Consider the following 15,011-nt stretch of genomic DNA (forward strand, 5'->3'; position numbering starts at 1 on the left):
ATAATAAAGATAAATATTACCTTGCCGGTTGCGTCGTTATTCCCAAGAATAATATTATAAATTGAAAATATTGCACAGAAGTCAACACCAAGGATTTTCAATGAAATTACCTTCCTGTCTATCATATAACCATTTGATTCGTAGTGAATTATAAGACATTTTCAAACAAAAAGATCCGAAAGGATTTTTGTAGTTGGCATCAGTAATTTTCCTCAAAATATACCTATGTTTATGGCTTACTTTTCAGCGTAAATCGGGGCAAACTCTTATATAAATCCAACATTTTGGTATTAAAGTTTTGTTGCAAATATGAATTTTATACAATAATGCTGTTAATAAAACATCCTAGACGGAGGCCTCTTCTATTACGTGGCCTCATAATAATTTGATGCTGATAAGCATAAATATTAGCTTTGACATCTATTTAAAATGTTATTAAACCACAGACGAAGACAAGCTGATAAAAATATCCGATAAACTCGTGATGGGAGTGAACGGTGACATGGGAGACGTCGCCCAGTTCAGTCAGTTCGTCTCCAAGAACCTGAAGCTGTACACCATGAGGAACGGATACCAGCTTGATACCACGGCAGCTGTCCACTTTACACGGGTCAATATGGCAGAGGTGCTAAGGGCTGGGGTGAGAAAACTACCATTTTATCATCAAATCATAATAAAATGTATGTCACGTATTAATTCTAAATCTCTATTAGATACATAATTTTCCATAAGAAAGCTTCATATTCAACCGTCTTCAAAAAGGAGGAGCTTCTCAATTCGATTGTTTTTTTTTATGTTTGTCACCTCATAACTTTTGACTACATGAACCGATTTGATTTTTTTTTTTGATCTGGTACTCTCCATGTGCTTGTATTTAAATTTGATCTAGTTCTGAAAATTGGCGGTGCAGCATTTTCTCCAAAATAATTATTACCGAGTCTTAACGTTGGATGTTTTTTATTTCGGGTCAAGCCGGGGCCAGCAGTGAGTGTTTTGTTATAATCTTTTCTATTATTGGAAAGGTGAAGAGTTAATTTCGTTGGTGCGAGCCGCGAATGAAGATGCAAATGGGAAAAACTTTGTCTTGTCTTGGATATTCAATATGAGAAATTTATACGTTATAAGCCATATAACGCCATGCTTCAAGGATTGGAACATCTATGATAAATTTTGTAAGAATTGGACTAATATTAAATTCGAGGACAGACGAAGTTGCGTTGCAAAGGCCACAATGGAAGATATATCACCTCATCATACGTCATAGAATCATACACTTGGTATCAGGAGAGGTTATTGCTATTGTGTATGTGTAAAACATTAAGTAAACAACTCGTTCAATACAATATGTCCAATTTGCGATCTTCGTGATACAAGTCATTAAAATACCCATGACGTATATGAAAGATTTACGCTAGCGATAGAGGACGCGAGAGCTTAAATACTTTTTTTTGACAATTATTTTTAATAAAATATAAACCGCATTCGAATTGCCCAAACCAGAGTAAATAGAAGCACATGGAAGCTTCTAAATTAAAAAAGATTCGTAAATATCGGTATAAACCCATTTAAAATTTATGCGGTAACAAATACAAAAAAGTACAGACGAATTGATATTTAAAAAGTCAATAGCTACTGTTATTTAATAACATATCATTAAATCAATTACCAAAATTTTGTTATTTTTCTGGGTAATTAACGCGACCCCTCTCCAATACTATAAACAATCTATGCATGTTTATGGTACACTTTACTAAGGAACTATGATACTAAAAACGTAGTTTTTAACGGGGAGACTGGGACCGTGACCACGCTCGCTGTAAAGTGTTCGAAACGTAGGGTTAATAATATAATGAATAAATCGCGTTTACAATCCGTTAAACAGTTTTTAATTTCTAAATGTATAATAATCGCGTAAAATCAAACACAAGAAAATACTAACTATGATACTGATAAGTTAGCGCTTACGTGTCTAGATGTGTTATCAAAAACAAAAATATTATTGTATCTAATAATATAATAGAAAATTAGTCAATTAACCTAGAAAACTTTCTAAGTGTCTCTCGAAACGCACCACTTTTTCAGGTAAAACTGTGTTTATACGCAGAGAGTATATTTATGATATCGATTTCCAGAATCCATACATACTAAATCTTCTGATCGCTGGCTATGACGACAAAGAAGGTGGTCAGCTATACTCTATGGATTTCTTGGCTTCCTGTGTAAAGTTACCATTCGCAGCCCACGGGTTTGGAGGACTGATCAGTATCAGCATTCTGAACCAATATTATAAGCCGAGTGAGTATTTAAACTATCGTATTTATGTATTTGTTATCTGATAATAGTATGAAATAAAGATTCCATTTAATAATTGACGACGAGATTAAGAAAAAATACGAGGTTGTTTTGCTAGGTTCAATTACAAACAGGACTGTTAATTTAATATGAAAGATTTATACTTTCATTACACAAATTTTGTAATTTTTAAAATAAACGTTTTAATATATAAGTGATATTTTATAGCAGAATTCATAAAATATATCAATAAGCTACTTGTGGACACGATGAAATAATTTTTTATTTAATCCTAGCGTGAAATTTTTGTTCAATATTTTTTTTTAAGTTTCCTTTCTACGTAAACCTTTTTCTCTCCCTAAAAAAGACACAATTCAAACTCAAAACTCAAACATGAACATTATTTATTCGATTAGACTTGTAATAGACACAGTTTTGAATTGTCATAACATTGTTTAATATTTACCACCAATAAAACAACTATCCAGATTCCAGTTTACAGATGTTTGTAAATGATGTCTGAATTTACTATTTCGGCGATTCATTTTTATTTCTATTAATAGCATAAGCGTTCTCCGATACCTTTCCATCAAATGTGTGGCCTTTTAAGAAATCCTTTAACCTTTTTCGCGTATCAATAGCCTGGATAGAGTATGGGAAATTTCTATATAACCAAATGTCCGGCCTGTAAGAGCGGGTCTTGTCGAAACTATGTACCAAGGCCCTTTGGCACGGGCTCGTCTTCAAATAGGGTAAAATTTCCTACTTCCTACAACAAACGTTATTTATTCAACAAAAACATTTTAGCAAGTGATTCTGAAATGTTTATAACATATAAAAACGAAGGTTATACGTTTAATCAGTACACTAAATAAACAAGAGACTTCTCCATTACAACTACCATAGCCAAACCTAGTGCCTGGTAACCACTCAACAGTATGTAGAACCCATAACATTAATAAATATAACGTGAAGGTATCCTTCCTTGCAAACATTTTGCTTCGATAGGGAATCGGTTTGAAAATATCTTAAGTAATATTTTAATAGAATTTAACGACAATATGCATTCAGTTCTCATCATATACAATTTATAAAAATAAAAATTTAAACCATTTAAATTAAATCTTTAAGGAGACTAATAATTAGAATGATGAACACACACACGTCTGTTGGTACATGACCGCACGCACACATGCGTACCATCGTTCAGAATTGATTTTACTATAAAAATAACAAATTGCTATTAAATTACTATGTTACTTGAAGAACAGTTTTTTGAAAATAGAGTCAATGTCCGTACTAACCTTAAAAGTAACGATTCTAATCAAAGAAAGGTTTAGATGTATCTTTGTGATATTTTCTATCCTATCAAATTTGCAGCATTATATTTTAACACACTATCAATTTAGCATATAGCCTGATACATATCATTTATTTTTCTGTTTTCGTTCAACTGCAGTGCATTATGTACAAGACAGTATAAAATCTTTTAGTTCATGAAGTCTCCTTAATAACAAACGCAAACGCGTGCTCCATTGAAGTGACAAATAAATCCTTCTTTAATACTTACACTTGTATCCATCTATGCATTATTTTACAGATCTAACAGAAGCAGAAGCATACGAGGTTATAAAGCTATGCGTAAGGGAAATACACCGCCGGCTGTTTATGAATCTACCCAACTTTGGAGTTAAAACAATATCCAAAGATGGCGTCAAAACCTTACCTACTATAAGCCCCGCGTCGTTTGTGGGAAAGTGATTTTTTACTGCACGATTTCAGCATCAACGACTAGTAATAATGTATGAATATACAGAGCCGGTTACTCGTGTAACTGTTAGGGTCATCATCGAAACGGTCTTTTTATGATGATCCTATTTTGATGATGATGATATTTGAGTCCCTGATAACTGGTTGGACACTTATTGATATACATTTCCTTAAATTATTTCTCTGACAGATTACATACGTATATAGAAAATTGAGAATATACAAAACGTATGAGAAGCTTGCAAGAATTTATCAGCAAATTATGACTAACTTTTACTGTTCTTAACAAGATTTTTAAATCATGGTTGATCTAATTCTTTCAAAGAGGAATAAACTAGTTCTCTTAAAATGTATTTATTGTTCATCGAAATATTGACTTATTGAAGTATTTATTTTTATAACATTTATAGGTTACTTTCATTTACGAAAGAGTTTTTAAGAATAAATATTAAAATACGCTGCATTTTACGCACTGTCGGAACATACATATTGCAGTATTGCACGATAAAACTGTATAGAGACAGCATTTTTGTTAATTCTTAATTGATTGTTGTTATCTTTTAAATCTTAATTATAGATCAGGTCTTCATCATTATCAGCCCATATATGTTCCCACTACTGGGACACAGGCCTCCTATGAGGGTTCAGGTCATAATCCACCACGCTGGCCAAGTGCGGGCTGGCAGATGTCACATGTCGTCGAAGTTTTAATTCTCGGACATGCCGGTTTCTTCACGATATTTTCCTTCATCGTTTCGAGCAGTGGTGATGTTACACATTCTCAGATAAATTGAAAAATCAATTTATTTCCTGCACGCTCGTTCATTCTCGAACCCCGACTTATCGCTTTTGAAGCTATCGCCTCACCACTGAGCCACCACTGCTTTGGTCAGGTCTTAATTGTTAGTTATTGAGAATATAATTTATTTTTATTTTTATGTATAAACGCATGGTAACACCATTATCATAGATTGATCATTAGCAACGCTTAATGATGCATAGCGTATTACATCTTAATTTATTCTGTATGTTCCACCAGTTTGAAAAGATGCTCAAATTGGCTAAGCCAAAAAAAATGGCTAAAAATATTCATAACATAACGCCTTGCAATGATTGTTATGTAAATAAACTTCAAGGTGTAGCTACATAGGTGTTAAGTGTTGGCTCATTGGCGTTCCATTATCGCTGCAATCTGTGTAATTTCTCCTTAGATAAGATATCTTGGGAGAAGTATGAAGGTGAGCTAATTTTAATTGAATAGGTGACGAAAATAACTATTTCTGTCCATCTTCAATTTACTACTTTTCTGCAAACGGAATCACTTGTCAAACGTCGTAAGTCATCCCATTTATGTTATTACTAGCTGCGCCCCGCGGTTTCACCCGCGTGAGTCCGTATCTTTTAGGAATATCGGGATAAAAAGTTGCCTATATACACACAAACGCACACACATCCTAACAAACTTTCGCATTTATAATATTAGTACTAATACTAATATAACACGCTCGAGTAAACCGCAAAATGGGCACCCATACTAATGGGATTTACCTTTTACTACGCGAGCGAAGGCGTCGGCGGATCATAAATAAGATTAGTATTCATATTATCCGAACTGATATTTAAATAATTGCCATTTTAAAGGAACGATGTAAAACATTCAGTTATAAAATTGGTTAAGGCGATGAAATGAAAGTCGTTAATATGTATTTAATGCAGCATTAGAATTTGTAATTAATGAAAAAGCGATTACTTAATATTCATAAAAGGTAGTTTGCAGATTTAAAGGCATTGAGGAAAGTTTTAGAAATCTTTACAACTGGCGTTATAAAGCGAAGACTATGGTTAAAAAGTTATTAAATAGAAATGTAGACTTTAATAAACTCTATCATATTCTTTGTTGAAACTTAGTTATTTTGTCTTCCAACTTTCTTTCAATCTTTCACTTGTCTCTTTTATATATTTACTCGATGATCCGGCATGCTTTTCTGTTATCATTTAGGGGTATGAAATATAAATATTCTCAGACCTTTTCTATTCTTTCAAAATTTCTCATTCTCAGACCTACCCGATATGCTTATAAAATTTCATGAGAATCGGTCAAGCCGTTTCGGAGGAGTATGGTTATTAATATAGTAACACGGGAACTTCATATATACAGAGTTCTTTAATTTGCTTAACATTATTTTTTATATACTTGTGTTTATTTATTATTTTTTCTTATTCCACCATCTTCCTTGGTTCTGGTAGAATCAATAGCGTCATGGGTCAACTGACTAATGGCATATAAAGCTGAGCCTGTTCCATTTCACAGCCATAACTCACAACAGCAACCTAAAATTAGATTTATAATTATTTGTTTTCTCCTTAAATTGTCGTTATTATGTTTATGCTTTTCTTATTTCCTTCTTTGTAATATTCAGTGTTTTGCCTTTTTAATTAGTTGTTGTGTGTGTGTTCTTGCGCGCGAACAATTCTATGTCTATATAGCTATGTACCAAAAAAAAAAACATTGGAAACTCTTTCGTGCCCAATGATCCTTTTTTGTTTTTTTTTTTCTTTCTTCGTTTCATTCAAACTTTCTTTCGCTTATTATACAGTCAAAAGGGATTATTATATTCTATACACACAAATTATGTTATTTCAATTTGTATGTTGTTGTTGTAAGCCGGAATGTTTTCGAAAGAATAGGTACATTCAAAATCAATTTCGGGTCGTCACAGTATTATGATTTATTAGACGAATAGACATGAACCGTGATTCGTTACTTTCAAATGAGTTTGAGTTCTATGTTATGTGTCTTACGCAAGCGATACCTTTCGGAACCAACAAATCTATGTTTAGAAATTAAAAACTTATTAAGTCACGGGGAGACTGACCGCCACGCTCGCTGTAAAGTGTTCGAAACGTCGGGTTAATAATATAATGAATAAATCGCGTTTAAAATCCGTTAAAAAGCTTTTAATTTCTAAATGAAATACTCGCGTGAAATCAAACACAACAAAATACTAAATCTATGTTTATCATTCTATTAGAAAATTTATTTGTGAATTAGTACATAGTAATCTTTACTCCATACTTATAATATAAAGTCTAAAAGTTGTTGATTTGCTTGACTCTTGGGCACTACTGGACTGATTCATCGCGGATTGTATCGTGGTTGGATTATATCGTGATCCCTCAGTGAGAGAGTGAGCGAATCCGGGGCGGAAAGCAAGGCTTATATTAGACTACTTGTCGCGCGTGACCTCCCCTGCGTTATATAAAGTTTGTAAGTACTCAATACTAATTCTTATCACGTGGACGCGAGCGATGCCGCGGGCGGTAAGCTAGTTATGTAAAATTATCGGAGCTCTAGTTTAAATGCCTTATGGTTGTTTTGTTCTGGGATCAATATTACAGTATATTTATTCACAATATGAGTTTCCTAAATTCTAAGAAAGCTTTCATATAATGTTAATGAATCTAGTGATATTCCTCAGTTATAAGGTACCAATATTATTGCAATAAAACAAATAAAAATACTAATATTAAGTTTACTACTGAACCGGGTTATAATCTGTGCGTCAGAAGACAGTGCTGTTCCTTTCATTTCATATCCATAATTTGTTCCGTAATCCATTTTGCTATTGCGATTTATGATTAAAGAATAAAAAACAATTAAAAACATTTTATGAATGCAGAAAAATTCCAAATTTAATGCAGAAAGCACATACACTACTTACTAAAAATTTAAATGTCAGTGACGCTAAATAAAAGTTTACTCTTCGATTTAAATAACTCATGATCTCTTTAATGTCAACTGGCATTTGCTAACAAGAAAAAGCGGGAATAAAAGGCGCGCAAATTTCTCCCGCAGCTGTCATACCGATTTTTAAAAGGATCGTTTGATTAATTTCTTTTACTGTAAAATTCATCAGTAATTCTCGGTTATTACTGGCTTCTATTTTAATCGCTAGAAAAAAGAACGAACCAAATAAAATGACTTTATGATTGGCCAATTATTTGTTCTATATGAATTATACATTCTTCTATATTATTATTTAAGATAATATGTTAAAATTCTGTTCAATATAACCTGAAAATACTAACTGAGTGCAAGTGTAACTTTGACAGATTAGCTGAAGCAAAATAGGTAAAAGTGAATGTAGTTTTTATTCAACCTGTTTTTCTTTTATTTGTATGCAAATTAATCTAAGGAGATTTAAAATAAAATACCTGCTTTTCTATGAAATATCTTTACATACAGCAATGTTTCGTTTTGCTTCATACAATAACCATAATATAACTTATTGCTTGATTGTTCGGCAATGATCACTTGTATTCTGTATACAACAACGACCTGTGAAATATTCAAGGCTACGAGGAAAATTATGTAATTTTTTATTGATCGTGGCTGCTTGGAATAAAATATTGGTTTCATTTTCCTTCTTGATGTAATGAAAATCATTTGATCTGTTGATGCTTTTTTTATTACTAGGATACTTTTGATATTAGAGAAATAAAATATATTTCTTATCTAATTCTTAGCATTGCATATTTATCAAAAAAGTGTTCCATAAATTACTTTTTCTTGATCAATTTTTCAGAGAAGTTGTCAAACTCAGGATCCTGGAGGTTCATCATTAAGCTCTCCCCAGACAGAAAAACTTTATTCTGTGATTTCGCGATCATTCTAGAAATGTTCTGCGCTGCTCTAATTTTGCGCAATTTCAAATATCCGGGGTTCATTGACACCGCCTTTCCCAATAGCTCTGCTGCCTCAGCTTCACCTTCGGCTTGTACAATCTTCTGCTGGCGTTCTTGCTTCGCTCTCTCCACTACAAACGATGCCCGCTGTGCCGCTTGCTGGGCTATCTGCTTAGCTTCTACTGCAGCTGAGTACTCTCTACCAAAACTCATCTCAGTGAGAGAAACATCGTCGAGAATAATGTTAAAATCAGCTGCCCTTTCAGCCAACTCTCTTCGTATGAGCAGAGACACTTGATGCCGTTGCGTGATCAATTGGGAAGCGTTAAATTTAGCAACGACTGATTTCAAAACTTCATTGCAAATGGACGGTAGAACTTTTTCATCGTAGTTAGTGCCCAGCTGCCGGTACATTGTGGGTAAACTTTCCGCATTGGGACGAGACAAGACTCGCAACGAAATATTTACCATTTGCAAGTCTTTTGACCCGGTAGGTGAAGATATTACGTGGGGTCGAGATCGGATGTCATAGATTATAGGTTTCTGGAACCAGGGTATACGAAAGTGCATGCCTTCCGTCAAGATGTGTCTCTGTACACCTCCTATCCGGTTGTACATGATGGCTCGGTGACCCCCATCAACGTTGAACACCGTTTGGGAAATACCGTAAGTCGTTGCTCCGATAATTGCAACAGCTTTCAAACCATTGGCTAGATTTTGCGGATTTCTGCCAAATTGAGCCGCCATTTCTGCAGACTAATTTATAAAGGATAACACAGAAACACTTGAGATGGGTTATGCTTGTAAAATATAATTTTTCCACTGTTAAAACGCGTATCACACTACATGGCTGTTTTATCACTGACACTTGATGATGAATGGCTAAATTCTTGTGAAGGTCTGATTCACAGCACTGTATGTTAATTAGGACGGTGTCGTAAATTCAGACCAAAAGAGGTAGCGCACTTTTAGATAAAATTGCTAAAGTATTAGGTATGACACTTAATGTAGTTTTTTTTTTTGTTAATTAAATTATGTAATGTTTGTGAAATTATTTTTTAATTAGGACGTAATATCGGATGCCTATTATGCACCATATGAATTCTTTACATTATGTTCACTAGCTATGTCGTCTAATAATCTTTAAACTGTAGCAGGGACTGACCTTTCATACTCAAAATCAAACTAGATATTAATCTTTATACGTATATTCTTATTGTCTAAAAACAACATTGATACAACATTTCACGTCAAGAAAGTTGATTTCAATTGCGCCTGCGATTATGAATAAATGACCTATAACTTATATTATACAACTTCATCAGCCCATATATGGGACACAGGTCGCCTATGAGGGTTCAGGCCATAATTCACCACGCTGGCCAAGTGCGGGTTTTAAATTTAAAAAAAGAATTAAAAAATTATCTGACAATAATACATAACTGCTGAATATTCGAATTTTTATTTTTATTTTTATTTTATTTATTTATTTATTCACACCATACTATCATTACAGGATATTATACTAATTCGTCAGAGTTCCTATATAAAAAAGGAAAACAAAACTAAAAAACTATTTCATACAAAAGAAACAAAACTTTGCTTATCATAGCTAAGAATAATGTGTTAAATGCAAGCAAAAATTACGAATCACAATTATTCGACACCTTGCAATCTCGAGATTTAGATTATAATCTTACATTTTTTACAATGTTTTATTTGCCGAAGATATTGAGTCTGTAGAAGACCTATATAGGCTGTTTAGAAGTAGATACTTGGATGAAGTTGGTTAAATACGGACAAAATGGCATGCAATAACTTGTATAACATGATAATGCTCTAACGGTTGACGCGGTTGGTCAAACAAAGCATTTAAATACAAACTTCATTTAAGAATACGTAATATTTCATACCTTTATATAACGTGTACTGCGAACTTAATTATAAATGTTTATTAATAAGCTACCTACTAATTTTGTAAAATAATTCGTATATCATGGAATATTGTTAATTTTTCTATGTATAAATAGGGAGTTTGTACATTATCACATTTAAATGTTTTATAATAAACGTTTTAATAAACATAAGTGTTGATAATGAGATTTATTAGTACGCATAAACCTATATATTTAATGCTTAGTACCTACTTATAACATCTCTTACATCATTGTTTATGAAAGAGCAGGCAATTGGACTGGTAGTTCGCCAGATAGTAAGCGATCACCACTGCCCATGAAGCCTAGTAGAGGTAGGGCTTATGTAAGTGCGTCGCCCGTTTTAAGGAAGAAGGGATGAGGGAAGGGTGACGACGGAATAAAGGAATAAACTGGGTAGGGTGAGGGATAGGAAAGGGCTTCATTCATCGCACGAAACATTATAGCATTTGAATGCTACTATTTCAAGCTGATCTTCATATAGGACTGTAGGACCATCCCTGACTCCCATATTCAAATACATTATCACTTAGATATATTATATCCCGTCGATGTTTGCCAGTATTAACACTTTGATTGATGAAATTGCTTGCTGTGTGGCAACTCTATAATATATGCGTTATTTTTTTATGATTAAGTATAAAATAAATATATTATAAATCTATAAATGTACAATTTACAATTGTACATGCATTTCATGTAAAATGTCTTATTATACATGGCAATTATTAGAAATGTAACGGATAAGACTTCCCTCCCAACTAGTCTACCGACTGAAGATAGAACAGATATATGGTAATACCTATTTATTTGTCAGACTTATTTATATGAACACATTACAACACAATAAGAAAGGATAAGAAGAGAAGTGATGTACGTAATTGAAGATATCATTTAGGATTACAATATCTTTTTTTCAGTAAATGTTTCAGCATTATATGTAAGTCTTCACATAAAATTTCACGTGATTCCCTTGTTTTGCTAAAAAGTTATATTTAGATGCTAATCTGTATAACAAATCAAAACCGTATAATGGAAACGCATAAAATATACATAAATCAATTTTGTACGGCTCCATTGTTTAAATATTATACTACCGTTTAGCAATACTTAGCTATTATATTAAAAAAAACTTACCAAAATATAATACTAGGTACGCACTGTAACACACTCACTTCAAGGTCGTATGCACTCAATTATATCACTTATCGTATTGCAATAGGGTCGAAATCGCGGTGGATTGATAAAAGAAAGGCGATCGACGCGGGCGCACGCTACGATGCGCGAGTTCAGATGACAGGTTGGCTGTTATCACAAGACGTGAGAGGAACTAGGGTGGCCATGGAGGCTGTTTTTATTAGAAAACTTAAACTTTTCTTTCTTTCTTTTCTTTCTTTCTTTTCTTTCTTCCTTTTCTTTCTTTCTTTTCTTTCTTTCTTCTTTCTAAAACTTAAACCTTATTAAGGCTGAAATATAGGGTTGTCGACATAGTGAAGGTCTTGGGAAGGAAATGGATGCGGGTGGCGAAGAACAGGAAGAATGGCGTGCACGTGAAGAGGCCTATACTCAACTCTAGGTTAAATTTAGGTTAGGTTAAGTGTTTGATTTAATAAATTTGATTTGATTTGATTTGATTTGTAAAAAAAAATTGGGCTGAGAAAAATGATGAAGATGAGGGCTGACAATCTATAACATAATTTCTATCCTTTTCCAATGACAATAATATTAGACTTTTCTAGAGAAGAACAGAGTACCTTCTAGGGAAGCGCGCTCCATCTTAGGCCACATCACCGCTTACCAGCTGGCGAGATCGTGGTCAAGCGCATCCCAATAAAAATGATCTAAAAAAGAAGCAAGAATCTATTGAAATACACGTGCTTTTAAAAGGAAATAAGTCGTTGGGAGCTACTACTCATTTGGGTCTAAAGCTATGTTCTTATAAGACCAAAAACCTCTTGCAAAGCTACCAGTGTTAGTAAGGACGGTGCTGTCTACTTACATTCAGTCATATTTTGCTTGTTTCAACATTAAAAAGCTTGACCGACTGAGACAAACTCCGTCAAAGTTATTTGACACATAAAAACTAAATCATACAGATGTGACTTAAATTAAATTTTAACATATTATAATGTTGGTTAAGCAAATGTTCGCTGTGCATGTTTTTTCTCCTAAAATATCTATTGTTTTGAAGTTAGACAATCTTATCTTAAGAATTGCTTTCTTTCTTTAACCAACGATGAAAATCGATGTAAAATCAAATTGTTGCTATTTTTTAAGAAATAAAAAGAAATCCTCAATAAACAAGACTCATGGTCACTCAGCCTATAAGATGAATGAATAAGGCTCACAAATCCATTACCCACTACGGTGACAATGCAGCATCGTGTTATGGCGACTCGTGACCAGCCATAATGCCCGTTATCATAAGATCTCTCTTAATTTATGTTAATTATTACAATGTTTACTAAGAAATATGGACGTGAAATTCAACTACATATATACTTGTTTGAAGAAAGTGAATGTCTTCGTATTAAATACTTCATGTATTTCGCTGTTCTTAAGCTAACTTTTCGCTCGCGGTTTCGCTTGAACACTTCATCTTAACCGATACCACAGATAACATAATACTATTTTATAGTTTTCAACCTCTATAGTCCATATATCTTCCAGTTATGTGTTCGCGAAAAAGTATGATATGTTATTTTCAAGCCCTAAATTATGTTTGAAGCGATTCCCAAAACAGGAGGTTTTTAATTCAACTGTATTGGTTTCTTCTGGATAGCTTCGTGGGTTTTCAAGAGATGGTCGTGATTGTTTTTGTATATAATAGATAATTGTTGTCACTCAGCCCTATTAGTACCTCCTAGAGACAATTTGAAGAAAATAATTATTTGTCTCTCAACGCATCACACGACTAATTTATTTTGGTGTATGTGTGGTACATTTCCGAGGATAAAAAGTATCCTTTAACACTCGGGAATAATGTAGCTTTCTTTTAGTGAATGAAATTTCAAAATCGGACCAGTAGTTTTGGAGCCTTTAGGGTACACACAAACAAAAAATCTTTTCCTTTTTATTATATTAGTATAGATAAGATTAATCTTAATAATATCTTATAAATTTCTTGTAGTTACGAATATAACGCAGTATATACTATGTACATATCGTATCTGCAAATTCAAATAATATTTGACACATATATGAAAACAAATTAGGTACTATCAACCACATACAGAAATCTCTAAAGAACCTTATAGAAATCCACTAAACTTTCTCATTGAAATAATTTATTCACGTCATCCTAACTTATATCCTGGAACTGTTCAACAAACTTCCTCGCCAATAAATATGCGGAAACGTTCAACCTGTTCTGAATTACTTTTACTTTCAATGATCGACCTGTTCAGTGTGTTACGTGAATTATATATATAGAACAGATTCTTCTTACCATTCAGTTATAATTTTGATTAGTTGTAAATTTCGTGTGCATTTTGTGCCTATGTACTCTATTATTGATTATTATGTGTTTTATTGTTCTTCACTTAACATCGAAAACTGGGTCAAATGTATTTTTTTTATTTATTTAATTATTTATTTATCTTTGGGAAAGAAACAATACAATTATTCTTATAGATTATAGACATATACCATACACATATCAGCAAAGTTTCCACTAAAAAATTAAATACTTTAAATATAAAGACATATTCAGTCACATACGGAATATAAAGGATATAAAAAAACATAGAAATCACATGCATAAGTACAGTTTAAATTTTAAAATATCACAATTACAATTAATTGTTTTTCGAATTTTGTTTAATAATTACAAAGTACTTCTGTTTAGTAAACAAATGTTTGCCATATAACTACTTGATATCTAGTCTCTATGGTATATTCATTTAACGTTTAATTGTGCATTAAAAAAAAATACCTGAAAAGAAACATGATACAGTAAAGATGTAGCACAATGGGCAGCTTTATCATTGTGTAGTGATTTCTATCAGTCAACCACGGGCAGGAAGGTAAAAAAATATATTGCAATACTATTTGTGGTTTTGGTCGAGCAGAAATTTAAGATAATAAAAACAAATAAACACACAAACAATCACACAATCTCTTATACATTATATTACACACATTTAGACATTACAGAAAAACAAAAATACAGTAATACATCTCGAAGTATACAAATAACATAATATTAAATAACTAAACAAAACGAATATATAATATCCATATAAAAATAATATATAGAATCACCAATAGACAAAGCTTTGTACCATCTCATTTTGACCATTTTTAATCAAAATAGCAAACAATTTACGA

At 32.7% G+C, this 15,011-nt stretch overlaps 3 protein-coding genes across 3 annotated transcripts in view; 1 reads left to right on the forward strand and 2 right to left on the reverse strand.

The window, feature by feature from the left end:
• The window catches only part of LOC119829400 (proteasome subunit beta type-2-like), a 7,809-nt gene extending 3,399 nt beyond the window's left edge, over positions 1 to 4,410 (forward strand). The window contains exons 2-4 of the mRNA XM_038351880.1: positions 447 to 640; positions 2,133 to 2,295; positions 3,893 to 4,410. Coding sequence (XP_038207808.1) covers positions 447 to 640; positions 2,133 to 2,295; positions 3,893 to 4,053 — 518 coding nt within the window. The 3' untranslated portion in view covers positions 4,054 to 4,410. The remainder of the gene's footprint in view (positions 1 to 446; positions 641 to 2,132; positions 2,296 to 3,892) is intronic.
• Positions 1 to 11,971, reverse strand: part of LOC119829399 — a 38,566-nt gene extending 26,595 nt beyond the window's left edge. The window contains exon 1 of the mRNA XM_038351879.1: positions 11,820 to 11,971. The gene's annotated coding sequence lies outside the window, so the exon portion shown is untranslated. The remainder of the gene's footprint in view (positions 1 to 11,819) is intronic.
• On the reverse strand, positions 8,623 to 9,593 carry LOC119829495 (prohibitin-2-like). Its single transcript, XM_038352024.1, has one exon. The coding sequence runs from the start codon at positions 9,493 to 9,495 to the stop codon at positions 8,623 to 8,625; it is 873 nt and encodes a 290-aa protein (XP_038207952.1). The 5' UTR covers positions 9,496 to 9,593.
• Positions 11,972 to 15,011: the final 3,040 nt, after the last annotated feature.

The sequence above is a fragment of the Zerene cesonia genome, chromosome 10, assembly GCF_012273895.1.
Source record: "Zerene cesonia ecotype Mississippi chromosome 10, Zerene_cesonia_1.1, whole genome shotgun sequence".
Lineage (NCBI taxonomy): Eukaryota > Metazoa > Arthropoda > Insecta > Lepidoptera > Pieridae > Zerene > Zerene cesonia.

Bases quoted from the DNA above. Each gene is read 5' to 3' on its own strand.
- LOC119829495 (XM_038352024.1), bottom strand. From the start codon at position 9,495: ATGGCGGCTCAATTTGGCAGAAATCCGCAAAATCTAGCCAATGGTTTG.